The sequence below is a fragment of the Copidosoma floridanum genome, unplaced genomic scaffold (genome assembly GCF_036245765.1).
Source record: "Copidosoma floridanum isolate Cflo_tuat_1 unplaced genomic scaffold, Cflo_Japanese_pri ptg000013l, whole genome shotgun sequence".
In the NCBI taxonomy this organism is placed as follows: domain Eukaryota; kingdom Metazoa; phylum Arthropoda; class Insecta; order Hymenoptera; family Encyrtidae; genus Copidosoma; species Copidosoma floridanum.
This window is the reverse complement of record NW_028321890.1, coordinates 32945561-32964045: the sequence shown is the minus strand read 5'-3', so window position 1 is coordinate 32964045 and position 18485 is coordinate 32945561. Positions and strand designations below refer to the sequence as shown.

At 42.4% G+C, this 18485-nt stretch overlaps 2 protein-coding genes across 2 annotated transcripts in view; both read left to right on the top strand.

Moving 5' to 3' along the window:
• sima (HIF-1 transcription factor component sima) overlaps positions 1-14479 on the top strand; it is a 43150-nt gene extending 28671 nt beyond the window's left edge. The window contains exons 8-14 of the mRNA XM_089591673.1: positions 6925-7231; positions 7481-7691; positions 7763-8154; positions 8478-8749; positions 8844-8977; positions 9087-9697; positions 12281-14479. Coding sequence (XP_089447799.1) covers positions 6925-7231; positions 7481-7691; positions 7763-8154; positions 8478-8749; positions 8844-8977; positions 9087-9697; positions 12281-12694 — 2341 coding nt within the window. The 3' untranslated portion in view covers positions 12695-14479. The remainder of the gene's footprint in view (positions 1-6924; positions 7232-7480; positions 7692-7762; positions 8155-8477; positions 8750-8843; positions 8978-9086; positions 9698-12280) is intronic.
• A 729-nt stretch (positions 14480-15208) lies between these two features.
• Positions 15209-18485, top strand: LOC106637502 (uncharacterized). Its single transcript, XM_089590827.1, is given in 6 exon segments — positions 15209-15539; positions 15579-15891; positions 16383-16662; positions 17455-17661; positions 17874-18113; positions 18471-18485. Coding segments are annotated over 6 exon segments (1386 nt in total).

The following is an 18485-nucleotide window of genomic DNA, read 5'->3' as shown; positions in this document are numbered from 1 at the left end:
TTATCCGGTTTTCCTTGTCTCTCGTCTATGTGTACAGATTACGCGCGTAATCTTCGATTACAGCCCGCCAATAAGTTTTCCAACTCCGCGTGGTCCGGAAAATTCATTCAAAGTGACAACGTTACTTTTTTTTTTGTTTTTTTTTTTTTTTTCTAAAAATGTGTCAGTCGGGCCGTACCTTTGAAGTGGACCTTCGTTACTCGCGTGATTCTCCATATTACTATGCTTGTTTGGCTATAAGTTGACGTCTCTGTATGTATATATATATTGCCGGAATACATAATCTTTCATGTAAAATCACGTGTCGAAGTGTATACAACACTGACTTAATATCACATCGTTATAAAAAAGTTTTTTTTTTCTCAGAGAGCCACATGCGGAGACAATATTTATTGAATTCCATTTTTTTGTTAATATCCTGCAAAAACCCCGTGAGATTTTGTTTATTGCTCATGAGAAAATGATTTTGTTGATTACCTTAATATTATTAAATTACTCTTAAAAAAAAAAAAAAGATGGTTGTAGTAAATTACGGAAAAATTATGGTAACTGTAGCGTGTGTAGTCGTAAACTTTACCCGTAGATTAATAACAAAAATCACTGTAGTTTTTTTTTCTCCGTGTACGGATAAAGATGTACCTATTATACATGTTTCAACGTAAACGTACAAGTAGTAATTTTATAACCCACTTCGTGTAGGCATTTCATGTTTTAGTGCTGTACTCAACTTTATGGAGCGATAAAGTATAACAAAACGACCAAGTCGTACGCGCCTCTCTGCTGGAGAAAGGGTATAGTGATGCAACTTTTTGTTTTAAAATTTATAAAGTTAACGAGTCCATACGTGCTGAACAAACAATGTCAAACAACAAAATCTAAACATGTGTATCTGTTGGATTTCTTAATTGTTACCCTCGCGAACTTCAAGATTGCATCATTATCCCCCTGCAGTAAATAAATTCGATCGACCATCGATTAGAAGCACATCCCTTTCCAAAACCCCCGACTGACCTGTAACAAAGAGAAAGGGTTGAAATAAGAAAAATTAGCTCACAAACTTGCTTATCCCTCCCTTGCGCAACAAAATTTCATCATCACGACCGGATCGATGGGAGCCCACCCTCCAGCGCAAAACTCATGGGATGCACTTAGTCAGTCGGCCAGCAGAATTCGGACGTGCTGAACTTCTTTCGGGCGCGACGGGTGTCCCTTTGATTTTACTCAACTGAAATCTGTTGCACGCACGTCGATATCGAGTTACTTCCAATCGCGGTCTTACGGATGGTGAATTTAATTTTTTGTATTTATACCCCGAGCGCGGAGGCGTAAAAATGTTGAAACACAGTATTGTTAATTAGACGCGACAATGCCAGTGCATAAGGTTAAAACGAGAATTGCAACTGTTGATGTTTGCCATTACGCGGCTTGTATACGATGATAATCCGTACACCATTTGTGTATAACATTTAATGATTAAAGTAAGTTCAAAATTTAAATAATTTTCAAACGCTTCGCACGCAAATGATTTTGCGGATCCTATTTGTTTACGTACATTTCGGTTAGATAAATTACGACGTGTGTGCTAAATTGCGTTGTCGACTGATAATAGATTATCAAAAAGGAATATAATAATTTATATTTACAGAACAAGTATTAGTTTATATTTTGGAAAATAGGTAAAAGCTATGAATAAAAAAAAAAAAAAAAAACCGTACGAATGCACGATAAGTGCTCGAAAAAAGAAAACCACGAGTGTAAATAATTATAAAAAAAGGGGTGTATATAGAGTGACGCAACAAGAAAATTCGAGCTCGCGTCTAGGAGATGGTTTACTCGCGCGTCTGCCATCCTTTTGTTAACATACTCCTTGTATATTATGAGGTGTGCATAGTGAGGTGTCAGTTGACGGATGCGACGCTCTAACTTTTTTTTTTTCACCGGTGAAGTTTCTATTTCGTGAAAGTTGGACGGATCAAGTTTTTATCACAGACGTACATATATATATATATATATATATATATATATATATATATATATATATATATATATATACGTATCCCATTGCTGTACACATACGTGATTTCTACTGTTTCAAAAAATAAAATAAAATTTTTATCCAACACAATCAAACCGAACGCATAATACCGTACAAATAAGCACGCTTTGATACAATTTTTCTAAAAACTTGCGTCATACTGCAGTCATAACGAAGTTCGACCAACAGAATAATCGATCGATCGACCGATCGTCAAAAATCATGAAAGATGTATATACTGTCAAGCGCGTAAGATGCGAAACAAAAAAGCTGCTTCACGTTCGTACGGCCGTGGCTCCGATAAATATCGATCGCATCGATAAAGTGTTTTGCGTGCGTGGTGATGCGATGGTCACCCAATAGTTACCTATATATATTATATGCTTATGAAACTCGTGGACGTGCGAGAAACAACAAATATTTAAACAATAGTAGCCCTAATAAACTGGTATACCCTACATGAGAGGGACCAAGGGATGCTGTACCTGTACCCGTATTTTTGTTTATTTATTTTATCGATCATTTAAAAAAAACGGTTACCGTGCAGTCATTGCGAGGTACGGCGTGTCAAACAATACTGTAATGTTCTCCCATTCGTTTATCACCCTTTTATAACGTCGCTGATATACCTGTATGCGATATTTCCCGATCACTCAATTGTCAGGAAAATTCCCCTTCGACGAGAAAAAAGTTCTCTCGACTCACGTACACGGGCATCCAACTTCCGGGTCGCACCCCCTATATTAGATTTACCAGTGTCTCCCTTCCATTGTGTGTAAGGTATTTGGCAGTGACCCGATGGGAGGCTCGGACCTTTTGGCACAAATATAAACGCAATCAATCAATCGACGCATTATAACTCCGTACCCTTTTTTTGTTCTCCATTAGCAACTACGTATACATATATCTATCTACTGGACCAAGGGACATTTTTACACCCGCGTAAATAATCCCGGCGCCAGCATTGATAAATCCATACACTGTTGTTAATAATGTACCGCCCCCCGTTTCAAAGTCCCATCGCGGCTATAATTATATACATGTTGTTACACTGCAGCGCTCGGTATATATATAATCCATCCTCGCGCGTCGTACGAATTATGTCTTGGCCTCCCTCCGCGCGCGGTCCATACCCTCCCCGAGCATCATTGTATATTTTTTCGCCGACCACAGGCTGGCCTCTTTTTCAGCGCCCGCTGTATGCGCACTTTGTTTATTTTTATTTGAGCGCCGAGACGGAATACATCGTATATATCGTCGCGCGGTTCTCGAAACAGCTGCAGCCGATCGCGGATTTTTTTGCTCTTGACCCGATGGCCAAGTATACTTTGGGAATGAAACCCATCGCCCTCGACCAACCACCAGAAAAAAAAAAAAAAAAAAAAAAAAAACACCTGGAGCTTCGAGCTTGAAACTAAAAACTAGCTGTTTACTTGGAGCTGCAGGCTGTCGATGAGTATACACCCAATCGCTTATATTCTTTTCCTTACCCACATGGGCACACATATTATGTATACAATAAGCAGATATCACATACACCCACGGGAAAAGGGGCCGAGTGGTGATGATGACGATGATGGACAATGGCGACGAGGCCGAAAGAAGAATACGATCGAGCGAACGCTTACGGTTCATTAACGTTTGTGTAACGTTTGGCAGTGAACTGTGGGTTAAAAATAATATAACCACCAGCACCTCGTATACTTATAACTTTCTCCCTGCGGCGGTACAGTGTGCTCGCTCGCTCAAATCGACTGGTCCGTCAATCGGTATACGTACACCTGCTTACCGATCTTGGGTCCTTTTTCTTCGCGATCGGCAGACTCGAATTGTCCGGCAATTGTTTCCATACATACATAGCAAGTATCGCCGTATGAAAAAATAAGTAAGAGATGGACGAACCATATCAGGCAGGGGGGAGGGTAGCCGCGACCACGTGCTCGGTCGTATTACTCGGACTATTGCGCAAGCACGTACACACTGCACACGCCTATACACATCCGTAGGTGTATAAGTACCCGCGCTGGCCGTCACTCTATTTTTAGCGAATCCTCGCTACACATTTAACCCGCGGCCTAACCTCCGTCACCGACCAGCTGTTTAAACAACACGCGCACCCATACCCACGCATTGTACTCGTACACATATCGGAGAGCGCGGGATACTTGTGCGCCTATAAATATGTAACTGAGACGGAAAAATCTTTCGCGTTTCCGCGTTACATTCGAAATCAGCGCGCTCGCGCGCGACCTTGTTTATAAGTACCACCCTAACTAGTCTGCTCATGCCAAGCTCTTTTTTTTTTCCCCCGCACCCTGTGCTGTATATGTAACTGGTGGTTTTTATTGATTACTCATTGATTTCATGATTATTTAATCTTAGTGGCGTACGCGTCCATTTTAATCGATAAACGTTAGATTTAACAGAGGAGAAAAATAAACGCACCAATGGACAACTCTTAAATTTCCTTCGTTTCAAAGCATTAAAGATTGTGCCCAGCGCAGGTGTTAAGTGCACAGCGATCGGAACCAAAGAGAGTGAATTCTGAGCATCAATTGAAACTGTATCATTGCTCCGTTCGTCCCGATGTTTGAATAATTATATACCTACCTATCATTGCGCACTACCGACAAGTGCCAAGACAAATGAATGTGTCCATATAATACATATATATATATACATACAGCTGTACCTTATGTCCATATAGGTGTATATAGGGGTAATATACCAATGACGCGGTTAGCAAAAGGGATATGCGCAAGTGGTTGGGGATAATATACGTCTACCTAATACGATATTGTCATATTACAGGATCTACAGGATCTTAGTACTGACCGCGGCGATTTGAGTGGTTGGGTGATGATTGGTACTTGGAGCAACAAAACGTTTATTAGTTTTTTAAGTAAATTGCAATTTCAAATGTCAATTGTAATAATATCTTTGCGTGAAAATTGTTTGTTTAATGTTTTGGTCCGCAATATGACAGTAATATGGTCATTGGTACCGGTGGTGGTGATGATGAATGTCCCCCTTAAGCCTTGAGTTTGTTGGGTGTCCTTTAATTATTCGCGTTAGCGACTCTGACGTAATTATTGTTACGTTTGTGTAACATTGTCGCTTGCTTCGAGCGGCCAACCAAACTCGGGCTCAACTCAACTCGTAAATTTTTTTTTTTTTTTTTTTTTTTTTGCAAACTCACGTTACTGCTTCTCGCTGGAGGGCAGAATCCCCGTTCCAATAAAATCCAATGGTAGGTATACCTACATCAGCAGTTGACCCTTTCGATTTTAGGGGAAAAGCCCTACGTCTCTTTTTACGAGAACGATAAATCCCAGAAATTTCGACCGAGTTCTAGAAAAGGGTGAGAGAGAGTCGCTGGAAAGGGGTTATTGGCGTTTTCGGACGGCTACGCCTGCTTGACCGTGTACAATTACAAGGTACTGTATACGTACGTACTTGTGTATGGTTGAGCATTGGATACAATAAATGTCAACTGGTCGAATTTTTTAAATATTCTCCATCTCCAGTTTTTCCCCTCAGTTGCTTGATGTCTGTCTATCACCGATTCAAGGCACGTCAACTCTCCCTCAAATTCCCTGCTACAACCATGTGGGTGTTATTTTTTCTCGTTTCCTGTTTTGCAATAAACTTGTGGTAAAAGGCATGAGAGTATTAATTACACGAGTTCCTCCAATGAAAAAGTCAATGAATCGAAAACAACAGTAATGATAGTTCGGTCATTGATGCAAATTTATATTACTCGTGACTATCAAATGCGAGTATATTGTGTACTTGCCTCATCCAAAAATTTGAATATGGACCCCCGGTTTCCTTTAGCAATCAAAATGTACGTATACATGTATCGAGGAGTGCAACTAAACAGCCCATAGTGTTTATAATAAGAGCGACGACGCAGCTTATATTTATTTATTTATTTATAAATTATCTATACATGCATGTACTTACCAATATGTTCTTTTATCTTCACGTACCATCGTACACCTTTATTGTGTTTTTGTTTTTTATCCTATAATTTTATAAATATATGTACTCTGCTGTTTTATTATTTTTTTTTAATTGTAACCAATGCCATCATTATTTATGTTATGTAAAGCTAAGACAATCATATTTTTATTTCATATATATATATATTCAGGTGACGAAATGGTAGGTGCTATTATTTACATTTTTATTATTTTTCGTTGATGAATTTTAATCAAATTATCATACCACTTTCAATGCATACATGTGTTTTATGAAAAAAATTATCACTCAAGCTGCACGCAACACGTATACCTGTATCAAGCGAGTGAACGAACTTTTTCTTGCTTATGGTACATATTAAATCAAGGAGTTGCAATGAAACGCGTTTTCCTTGCGTAACAGGTATACACGCGTTTTTTACTTCTCTCGATTACATTAAGTACATCGAACGAAGTTAGTTGACGCAAATATATGCAAAAGAGCTAGTTAACAACTAACGTACCCACACACCCAACTGTACGCACATGCGCGGACATTTATATATTGGCCAAACGTCCGCGATACCTACTTCGAGACTTTATTTTTATAATCGACCGCGTATAGGTGCGGGGGTATGTGTATACTATACGTATAAGTTGCGGGAGAAAGATGTCTTGTTTATCGCTCTACCATTAAATTTAATGCATATATTACGTATGCGATGCAGCGGCCAATCGTACAGGTAATCCAAACAAAAGATGGTCAAACGTGTAACGTACCTGTACAAGTGATTTTTTTTTTTTTTTTTTTTTTTTGTGGCCTCGTATACATCTGTATGAAACAAAGAAAAAAGAGAAATCCCCTACTTCCCAAAGCAAAGAAAAATCGAAAATGGTCGAGCGTTGTGCGTTCGGTTCTCGTTTCAGCGGTGTCGAGCACGAGGATGAGGTGTACAGCGTGCGCCAGTTGGTGGCGCGCGACTCCCGCCTGCACTTGCTGAACAAGCTCAAAGAGGAGGCAAAGGAGGAGGAGCCGGTGGAAGTGCCAGAGGACAAGGCGCCAACACCCGTCGTGCCCCTCCAGCCAAAGAAGACCCCGGTGTCGTGCATCGCGTCGCTGCTCCAACGCGCCCCTACTGTCCACCAACTGTCGAGCCCCTCTCCCCTCACTCTCAAATCCGAGACCGACTCCAACAAGGAGAACGACAACAACAATCGGACGGCCTCCGCCAAGGTGGGTTTCCGTTTTCCGGCCTTTTTTTTTTGGTTTTTCCCCACCACGATGTAACGCTACGTTTATACTTCATGTGAAACTTGAAAATTGACTCGATATGTACTTGGACGTTGAATGAACGAGCTTAGCGGCCCGTATGATATACTATAGAGGGTCAAACAAAGCGTTTTCGTCCTCCATGGTCCCAAAGATATATAGGTAACACACCCGTCTGAAAGAGCGTCTCACCAAATCGCCGTAAATGTACAGGTAAAAGTGCCATTCTCCGAGCCCGAGGCCATTCGCCGTCCTCCAGTGGGTCCCGTGCCGCCGTCGTTCTCCTCCCCGGACCCGGTGGTCTACCAGCCGCCCTTCAGCCGCCCCGTGCCCCAGACAGCGACCGCCAGTATCTTCGCGCCTCGGACCGAGGACATGAACACGGGCTTCCTCATGTTCTGCGAAGACCAGCCTGGCCTCACAAGTAACGCCCACTCACTATGGACCATATACTCGTCCGGTGTACAGCACGATGTTAACCCCCTTCCGTTGCAGTGTTGAAGGACGAGCCCGATGATTTGACCCACTTGGCACCGACCCCGGGAGACGTCTGCGTCCCGCTGGATCCACCCTTTCTCACGGACATGTTCGACGAGTTCATACTCAGCAGCAACTACTGCCCACTCCTCAGTCCCGAGTTGTCCAACGAGCCGCCCGACCATCCCGCGACCGCCTGCAATAGCCACGATCGCGGCAGCACCGCGAGCAACAACAGCTGCACCGGAAGCTGCAACGGCGAGGCCGTCGATCCCCTCAAGGCGATCCTCACCGACGATGGACTCAAGGCGGAGGACTCCAACTCCTCGGACGGCGACCCGTTCATCTACAGGGACTCATCCAGTCGGTGCAGCCTCGGCACTGACCTGCACTCGCCCACTTCCTCCAAAGTACGAACTCCAAAGGGACCATTCGTTATAAACTTCTTCTTCTTTTTTTTTTTTTTTTTTGTATTTTGTACAATGACTCGCGCGTGTTGGATCTTACACGTGATCGGTATCTTTCATTGGAAGCGCATGAGCGTTTTTTTTCTTTCTTTTTTATATACTGGTACTGCGATGCGTAATAAATTATGTTGATTCGACGGTAATTATCGTCTTGGCTTAACCGGTAAGATTGCCGATAGCCTTGTCTCGCTGGAATGCATTGACGGGGATTTTTTTCGCGTTACCGATGGCAAAGCAACTCGAATAAACCGATCCGATGCTCGTAGAGTCCAGAGAGCAGCGGCGGGGGCGACTCCCTGGGCAGTCCGTACGGCAACCGAGACGCAAAGTCTCTCAACTCTTACGTCAAGGGCGAGACCCACGTGTCGGACGACGACGGCTTGTTGACGATGAACTTCAACGACATGATGTACGACGAGGAGCTGGAGATGCGGGCCCCCTACATACCGATGTGCGATCAAGACGAGACCCTGCAGATGCTCATGTTCGACGACATGGTCATGTGGGGGGCCTCGACGACGCAGAAAAAGCCGAAACTGTGGGTTTCAACGATTCATTTTCAATTTTATTGGAGCCAATGCAAAAAAAAAAAAAAAAATCCACTTGGGGTTATATTCTTCTTTTCTTCGCAGATTATCGGAAGCAGCCGAGGAAAACTCGAGCTTGGCGCAGCTGTTGACGAACGAGTCGAGTTTGAAGCAAACTAAAGTCCACGAAAACCTGGTCGTCAATCCGGTCCAAGTCTTGGGACAGGTCAGCGTGCAATGTGAGTCTCGGGAGTCTCGTTTGATCCAAAATCCAATCCACCCCAACTAAACCCTAAATTTTTGTTGTTTTTTTTTGTTTCGCATTGTTTTTCCCCCAATGTCTTGCAGGTACTCCCACGGCGCAAGACATCACTGCCGAGCGCGAGAACACGAACAAGCGCGTGCACTCGTACTCCTCGAAATCGGGTGTAGGCAACAAACGCGTGAAACACGCTGATCTGCCCAGCGTGACGAGCTGCAACCTAAACAGCGGCAAAGCGACGAGGAGTAACCTATCCAGTCTCGAGAGGATGCTGTCGGATCCTGTGCAGAGCAGTCAGTTGTTGCAGCAGCTGGTCTCCCAACAGGTGCCCAAAAATCGAAATTGGCAGGATAGCCAGCAAATAAGTGTTGGCGAGCCGAGAAATCGACTCCACACGGACGACAACAGCAGAGGCAACGGCACCAGTCGCAGCAACAACTTCTCCGAGGAGTCACATGTGCGTCGTCTGGACGACAAAGGTGGCGGCAACGACAGCTGTGGCATTGGCGGTGGTGATGCCACTTGCAGCAGCAGTACGAGCCAACGATTGGTAGATTCCAATCCTCACCAAGTGGATGCCAAAGGTGGCGGAGTCAATGTCCTGCGTAGAGGTCCACTCGTGAGTGACGGAGTCGGTAAATCATCGCAGCAGCAGTCCAACAGCGTTTTGATGAATCTATTGGTGTCCGGTTGCGACGTAAGTGCGGGCTACGTGTGCCTGACCAAGCAAAATCCGAGATCCTCCAAGGGCTTGCAAGCCAACAAATGAACTCTTCGACGGGCGCGCTTTTGATAAGGATACCGCGTACAGGGCCACCTCGTCGCCTCGATTTTTACGATCGTGTCTTTGTTCTCGTGCCACGTACGACAGATACCTGTGGTCATGTCCTCGCACAAACGTACAAAAACGAAAAAAAAAAAAAAAAAAAGATAAAAAAAGTTAAAAAAGTTAAAAATAATTTAGGGAATAAACAACGAGGCCAGTGATTCAATACTGTACGTGTAATGTAATGTCATAGTTTTTGTTCTCCGTCTATTTTTTCACTCGATGAGCGTGCAAAGGCACAGACGACGAAAACGAGCCACGACGATATCTGGATACTGGCACGCCGATATGTCATGATATGTCTGTACGTAGATTTTATTGTACCCGTACAGAGTGTCTAGGAACGACGTAATCGTGTCTCTGTAACTATTATTTACGATACTGCCGATATATTGACGATGATGTTGGGAAGTTACGAACGAGCGAACGCGTTTGTAAAAACCACGTGTATCATGTATAATATATGTATATTTTACGTACTACGGTGAATTCGATGTTCCATGCGACAAGTTATCATATTACGTATTTGCTCGTGTGTATGTGATAACGATGTCTTTCATCTTTTTTTTTTTTTTCTTTCTTTTCATTCACAAGCCAGTGAACGTGTACGAGTTTATTTTATCGGGCTTATGCATGTAATATACAATTGTTACCGTGTTTCTGTATTTTTCTATATCCGAAAGCTGTTTCTCGTTTATTTTTCTGTAGAAGAACCGTTTACGTGGTCATGACAGGATAAAACTGTATAATTATTAGTCGATATAAAGTTTCCGTGCAGTGAAACGTGTAGGAAAAATTAAATAGATAAATTAACAAATGAACGAGCGCGTACACTTTGGTATGACGAATCGGTGTTATGTGTTGTTCTTATTTGTTGTTGTTGTTCTTGTTTGGCACAACGAGCGTAAAGTACATTGAAAAGAAGAGAAATAAGTAACAGCAGTAGTTATAGTGTAGGAACTTATAGTGCAGAGCTCCGAGATAAGCTGATTGTCGTTATTAAATGATACTATTAGTGTTAATACGAAAAATAAAGACTGTCGGAGACGAGAGATATTGAATAACGCGATCGAGCAATTTATTGACGGGGAGAATCGAGTTATGATAATAAATTATTTGACTTTAAAATTTTAATTAAGCGTCAGACTACAGCTAGCTGCTTTGGTTTGCCGCGTATTGTGTAAATATCTAGAAATTATATTAGCATTATTATTATTATTATTATTGTAAATGAAATTTTTGAACAACCGTTGATTTGAAATACACGATATAAGAAAAAAGGATTATCTACGAAATAAATAAATGTCTACTGCTGCATTTTTAATCCTCTTCTCGTCATATCCACTTTCTCTCTTACCTCTTTCCTAAAACACGCATGTTTTTCGTTTTTTACAAAATTGAAGAATTATATATATTCATTATAATACCCTGATTTTAGTAAAATACAAATTTTTTATTAATTTCACATTGTTTTATGATATAAGAAAACTCAGCCACTCTGTTTGCTGTTAAATTAAACCCTTTTTATTTGAAAATTCCAAATAAACAATTTTAATAAGCCGCGACACTTTTTGTGCATCTTTTAGTAGCAACTCGTGCCTCGAAGGTTCAGCTACTCTACCGACAGAACTATGCCGGCCGGCACTTTAACAAAAAGTTTATCATCACAGCTGAGAAGAAAAAAATTACAATCGAAGCAAGCTAAAAATCTGTACGGCCTCTTACGTGTAAAGATCCGGTTCATTTTCCTACAATCTCGAAAAAGACTTTGGTGTAAAATTTCTCTGAAAATTCTCTCATAACTTGATGATTTTGTTTTTCTCTGGATCGATTGAACCAAAGCCCGAATAAAAAGCACCTCAAGAATTGCAATTGTAAAATTAATGGATATTTCGCTTCTCGGTCTCTTCAGCGGAACTTTCACTCAAAAAAAAGTGTATCCTTCCCGGCTCGTTTTCACGTATGCATCGTATATCGGCCCACACACAGTATTCACTAACGGAAAAGCAGCGCTTGCGCAGACAACCGCGTGTGGAAATAAAAAAAAAAAAAAAAAAATACTTGGGCTCAACCAGCCTCGTTAGGTACACAGCATCACTTCACGTTCTCGTCTCTCCAACAAACTCCCACACTCTTTTTCCATCCTTGAAAAATGCAGCAGATTCATTTATTCACTTGTTCACGAATCAACACTAACGTTATTGATATTGAAATTTGTTGCTAAAAGCTCAGTACATCAAAAATCAATGAAATGTATACTCTGACGCGCGTTAGTCCGCGTTAATGATACAAGGATGTCGCATAATACAGTCCTTAGAGGGTCTCGAATTATTATTTCATAATCACATACTTTTGTATTTGTAGTGGCACTTTTTTTTTTTTTTACAGTATCAGTACACAATCGATGGAAATGGGAAAGTATGAAACTAATCGACTTAAAAAAATGTTTTCCAGGTCGAGATGAATAACAACAACAGCAGGAACAATAATCTGCAATCAGCGCAGCAGCCGTTGCCGCAGTTATTCGTGCCGCGGATGTTGGTGCTGCCGCCGGACAAATTGTCGCTGTCGCCCCTGCGCATAAGCGCGGACGAGCAAAGAGCGGGTTATCCGCGTTGCGGCTGGTTGGACGACAGCGCGACCGGCAACCCGAGTTCTTTGAGCGACGAGTCCAGCCCCGGACCGATGAGGGACAAGCTCGAGATGCCCCCGCCGCTGGTGCGCCCGTCTGCCTTGCACCAGCCGCCCCCGATATTACCGCCCCAATCCTCGCCGGCCTCCTGCTTTGACATGTTCAACTACGACGATTTCGTCAATGCCACCACGATGCTGTCGGACGAGGCCGTGTTGCTCGACAGCCTCATTTGATCAGAACGGGCATATGATTAATAATGCCGGTTAGTTTATTGGGGCCGTTTTTTTTACCATTGCAATGACGACGTATATGTAGTTGATTGTCGAGATGATTTTTATTCACACGTGTGTATATAAGAGTAGATGAGAGGGATTTTTACCGTAGCCGGCGGAGGAAAGTGTTACATTTTTTTATGTTCATGTAGAATGAGTTGCTCTTTTTTTTCATAATCGTAGTGAAGAGAAGCCATATCGTATAGTTCTATGTATTTGTCTATATTATTTTTTAGTTTTTTTAGTTTTTTTTTTTTTATTTTCAACTTTTTTGATTATTATACTCGAGTGTAATAACGGGGTTTGTCTAGAGGAACGTGATTGCACGTGCACCGTTTGCGTATAGTCACGAAAAAAAATGTTTGGCGCTAAAAACGGTTTGCCAAAAATATTGGCGATTAAGTATACTTTTCTCATTCAAAACTTGCGCAAAAAATTTGTGAAAAGTAAAAATAAGATAAATAATGTTGAAAACGTTGTTAAACTTTAATTTAACAAAAGATTTCGTCGTACAGTTGTGGAAAATTGCGCAGCATTGCAAACTGTAATTAGATCGACCTCAAAATCGACGGGCACAAGAAAAAGTGCATTTTTAGTTTACTGTTCAACAAAGTACCATGACATACAGGTGTGAAAAATTAACTGTAAATCCGCACGGTAATCCGTGTACCCTTTTTGAGGTATCATCATTAGCAAACACACGGTGAACTGTGCCCCGACTAAAGTTAGTTGCGTGTATCAACTCTTTTGTATGTTTTCTCTTTTACCGACGCTATTGTATAATACATTTACAAACCCAAACATTACGTGTGTCGTATAAAAATATCAATAGTGTTTCGTCAGATATTGATTGTCACTTATACCCCTACTTGTGCCGCAATATGTGTGAGTCAATGTTGATGTGACTACTATTTAATCGTCTCTTACATATTTAATTTTTTTTGGTCGATCTAAAATTATTTTTATTGCCTTTCAACGTTTACCGACGTTCGCTCGTTACGCCTTGATTGTCGCTTTACCAATATCAACAATCAGTAGATAATAAGACTAAAAGTTTTTTTTATAAAATGATTGAACGTGTAAACGTAATCGCGAATAAAAAAAAAAAAAAATTATTGATGATGTCGCATCGTTCAGTTATATATGGCTGTACTGATGGTCAAGTGCAAAAAAATGAGGAATAACACAGAGCGTATAGAGATTAGATAAATAACTAGATTATTTTAACTGTTTTGTTATGTTGAAAAACAACTTTAAATTTTAGATATTAATGTAAAATTCGCTCTGCATTTCTTCAGCAGGATTTTGATATTTGTCACATTTTAAATGGTAATAATTTCACATTAAGGGAAATTTTTTGTATGTGCTTACCTTTGAACTTAATAACCCAGACCAAAATACAGCAGAAAAAAAAAACATTTACGAACGTGCGTCAACAAATGAGTAATGATAAAAAAAAGATTTTTTTATTAATTTATTTTTGTAAAATTTTACAGGTGCACTGTAACCTTTGCAACTCGTGCATTAATGATCAATGTAAGATCATGACTTTAAAAAAAACATGAACACGGATAGATAAATAATTGTGAAACATATAGCCTGCAAGAACTGAAATACAAGGTTAACAGTGTAAGCAATGATTCATTTAGCAGTTATACATGTATTGAGGATTATTTAAGTTATACATGAAATGAATAAACTAACAAAATAAAAATAGCTATTATGGAGAGACTTTGCATCTTACAAAAAAAAAAAAAAAAAAAAAAAGAAAAAAAAAAAAAAAAAAAAAAAAAGAAAGAAAAAAATAGCAAAATGACTGCCATAAATCAACCAATCCATATAAGTGCGAGTAAATCAAAGAGTCAAAGATGATTACAGCATGGAAACGATAGGAGCAGATGGCGTTTATAACAGGATGACGCGCACCACGATGTAATGTCGTAATGTGATACAAGCAGAAACTTTGTTTCGTGCCACTGTAATGGGGTGGAGATATGCGTGGAATAACGATAATATACGATATTAACACGTAGAAAACGGGAATCATTATTGTAAAGGTTATTGTAACATTTACTAATGTTAATACAATTATATTTTGCATTTGAAGATAACAATATACACTTGTAAATTACAATTCGTTTCGTTCATTCTATATGTGCCCTCGAAAAATCTCCAATTTGCAGATGATGTTTGAATAACCCAAAAATGATTATTAAAATTAAGTATTTTCCGGCAAAACAGAAAAAAAGCTCTCCTCCAATCGACATAACCAAAACATCTCAAAAACCGCATCGAAATACAATGCGAGGCAATTGTTTTTGGTAACCTCGTAAAAATAATTAAAAGTCCAAAGTAAAAAAAAAAAAAAGAAAAAAAAAAGAAAAAAATTACTTTCGGTCGTAAGGAAGCAAGAGAGAGAAAGAAAGTTGTCACCAGGGCAGAGCGAGCAAACGTATACCACGGCTTGTCGTTAAAATGGGCTTCCCGCGAGCTCGATTCAGCCATCGTTCCCTTAGACGCCTAGCCGGTTGGATCTTCTGGCTGAGCCTCCTCGGTCTGGGCAGCTCCCTCGGACTCGCCTACTGGGCTCACGCGCTTAAACAACGCCTCGGCGACCACATGGATCTCGCCCTGCCGACCGAGGGCTACCTCTTGCCCGGGACCCTCGGCCTCGCGGCCCTCCTTACCCTACCCTGCCACTTGGTGGGCATCGCCCTCTGGCCCAGCCTCGTCAAAGACTTTGCCCGCCGAACGCGCCAGAGCAGAGGTAAAAAGTAATAAAGTAAGAAAATTGGTCCAACAACGCGTGTTTCACACGATGCATCAGTGGGTGGTAGAAGAAGAGTGAGCCGGCTGTTGTTGCTGCACGCGGTGCTCTCGTGTCTGTCGGGCTGGTTGGTGGGGGGCGCGTGCGCCGGGGGTGCGTACTACTTTGCCCAGACGCGGCGTCGGCTTGGTCAAGGTCTGCGTCGGGCTGTACGGCACTACCGAGACGACGGGGACGTCAAGGCTCGGCTGGACCGGCTACAAGTCGAGCTGAGCTGCTGCGGGAGCGAGTCCTTTGTCGACTGGTTCTTTGTTCCCTGGGCCAAGACGGACCTTGGCGGGGGCGAGGATGACGACGAAGACGAGGAGATCTTCGATCCCGAGAACGAGGAGTGAGCCTTTCTTTTCACGTGCTATTCAATAACATACCCATGGGCTCTGATAATTCGAGTTTCCACATGTACCGATGCATGTTCGAGACTTGCTTTGCCATCATTGAAACAAACAGACTTTGTATAGAAACGAAAAATAACGTAAACAACAGGACACGTGTTGTATCAACCATCGATTTAGCCGTGAAATAGTTATGGTCTCGAGAGAGCGTAAGTATAAGTAGTAGAGGCACGAACTTGCTCGCACTCGGGAATATTTATACTTTTACTCAACCATTCACGAGACCCTATTCTCGTTTTCTTTTTTTTTTCTCCAACCACGTGAAATGACAAAAAATCAATCCCTCGGCTATAGCTGGTAGTAACAACAGTTTCCCCTGATCCCTGGGGTTTCCCTCTTTCCCAAAATCTCGATCCGTCAAGTCTCGCCGAACGTTTGCTCCCAAACACCCTTTCCATTGAGTCTTTTCAATGCCGTCCACATTTATTAGATTGATCGAGCCCCAAATGCAACAGCGACATTTGCTACAAAATCAACAGCGCGCCGATTCTCGGCTCGTCCCCCGGGAGGCTTACGTGTACCTAGCATCGACGGACGTACCGTATTCCTGCTGCCTGGCCGAGGTCCTGCAGAGCTGCGAGCACCGGAACCTCTTCGCCCTGGCGACTCTGAGCATCGCGACCGAGGGCTGTCGCGCCAAGCTGCTCCGTATAGCCGACCAAGCCGGCTGGGAGATCTTTGCCTGTCTCGCCGTACTGGCTATCTATCAGGTCGGATGAAACAAAAAATTAAACACGTGCACAGTGGTCCTCTAACCGTAGCTGATTTTCAGCTGACGCTGTCGGTCCTCTCGAGATTCCTGCAAACGGCGCTATCGAGCGATACAATGGGGAGACGCCCCACCGGTTGGATCTTTGGGTCTGAGCCCCAGAACTCCGTGACTTGCCGATTCAGGGTTTGTACATATACGTTGACAATGCGACGCGCTGCCTCTATTGATCCACGCGATCGGTTATCGGTACGATCGGCTCGGGTCTTTTGGGATGGCGAATATATCGCACGGATGGCTTACTTTCGCCCAGAGATAGCGAGAGTTTATTAAAGAGAGTGTACGTATACGTTGCGATGCCGGAAAGAGCAATAAGGGTATAAATATACTATTGCGAGGAAAAAGATGGGAAATTGGGTCAACGAGACGCGGCGACGCCGAGGCGGGGTTCATGTAGCGTGTATCATTTATTTATTTATTTAGTCATTTACGTACATGGATACACGTATAATACAAGTGCGCGCTCGTGCGGTTATCAGAGACAAGAGCAAATGCTCCCACGGCCCGGTGAACTTGTTTATACCCGCGTATGATTTATTGGACTGATGTATACGTGTTGTGTACGGCTCGAGTCGGGTGTTTAAAACAAACCGATTGTCGATGGAAAATTTTCCGACGCTTTCTCGAAGAAAAAAACAAAAAAAAAAGGTCAACATAGTCCTCCCCCCAGCCATCCGACCCTTCCTCTCCAAACAACCCTCCCTATCCTCTCCCAAATATCATATTTCATCAGAGCCACGAGGAAAAGGAGTGCCTGGTTCCCGACGTCGATGCTAGCCGTAGGACGAAATCGAAAAAACTCTGCGAAGAAGAGGAGAGCGACGACGAAAAGGATGAAGATGAGGACGCTGGGGACGACGAGGACAGCGATAGCACCATCAGCAGCAGCGATGACAGTAGCAAAGGCAGATGCCGGGGTGGCGCATCCGCAACAGTGAAGGTAAGGCTCGTCGAGCTCCGCCGTCTGTATAGGGTAAGGACACCTTTGGGAATTGGTGGACAACATTTTTTTTTCTCCGACGAAACCCCAAAAAAAAAAAACAATAAACAAAAAAAAGTCTCGTTTAAAAATTAATGGTTTGTCGTGAGCCCAAAATGATACAAAAGAAGAGAATCCTATATATTGACGTAACAATGGTATATTACGCACAGAAAAACGGGAGGATAGAGCACAATACAGCGAACAGACGTCGGAATGGGACGAGCTCGAAGCATAATAATATTGATGACAACAAAAAGAAAAAGAGGAAAACGAATGATGCTCACGAGGCGATATTCGTCACGAATAATCGAGCGACGAACTACGCGTCCTCCTCCTCCTCGGCCTCCACCCTGCTGCCCTTACCCCCGATACCCCGCCGGCCCTCGAGGAGACCACGACCGACCCAGTTTGTATATCCTTCGTTTCCTGCAGCCAATATTTTTTTTTGCCCCTCTTTCCGTTCTGACTCGTAAAATATTTAATATGTACTCATACGAGGGAACGAAAAAAAAAAAAAAAAAAAAAAAAAAAAAAATACCTCTACCCCCTTTTTTTTGTTTGTTCAAGAGCTGCTGCTGACGCACTCGATGCCGGCTGTCCTCTGCACAATCGCTGCCCGGTCCATTTGCCTGCGGCTACGCGGGCTGACTGTCCGGTGCACGGGGACGTCAATTTCAGGCGTTGAGTACGCGCTTGGAGACGTACATCCGTTTTTTTTTTTTTTTTTTTTTTTTCATATTTGACTCGGTTTTTTGTATTGTTTACAGTACGCAATGTCCTGA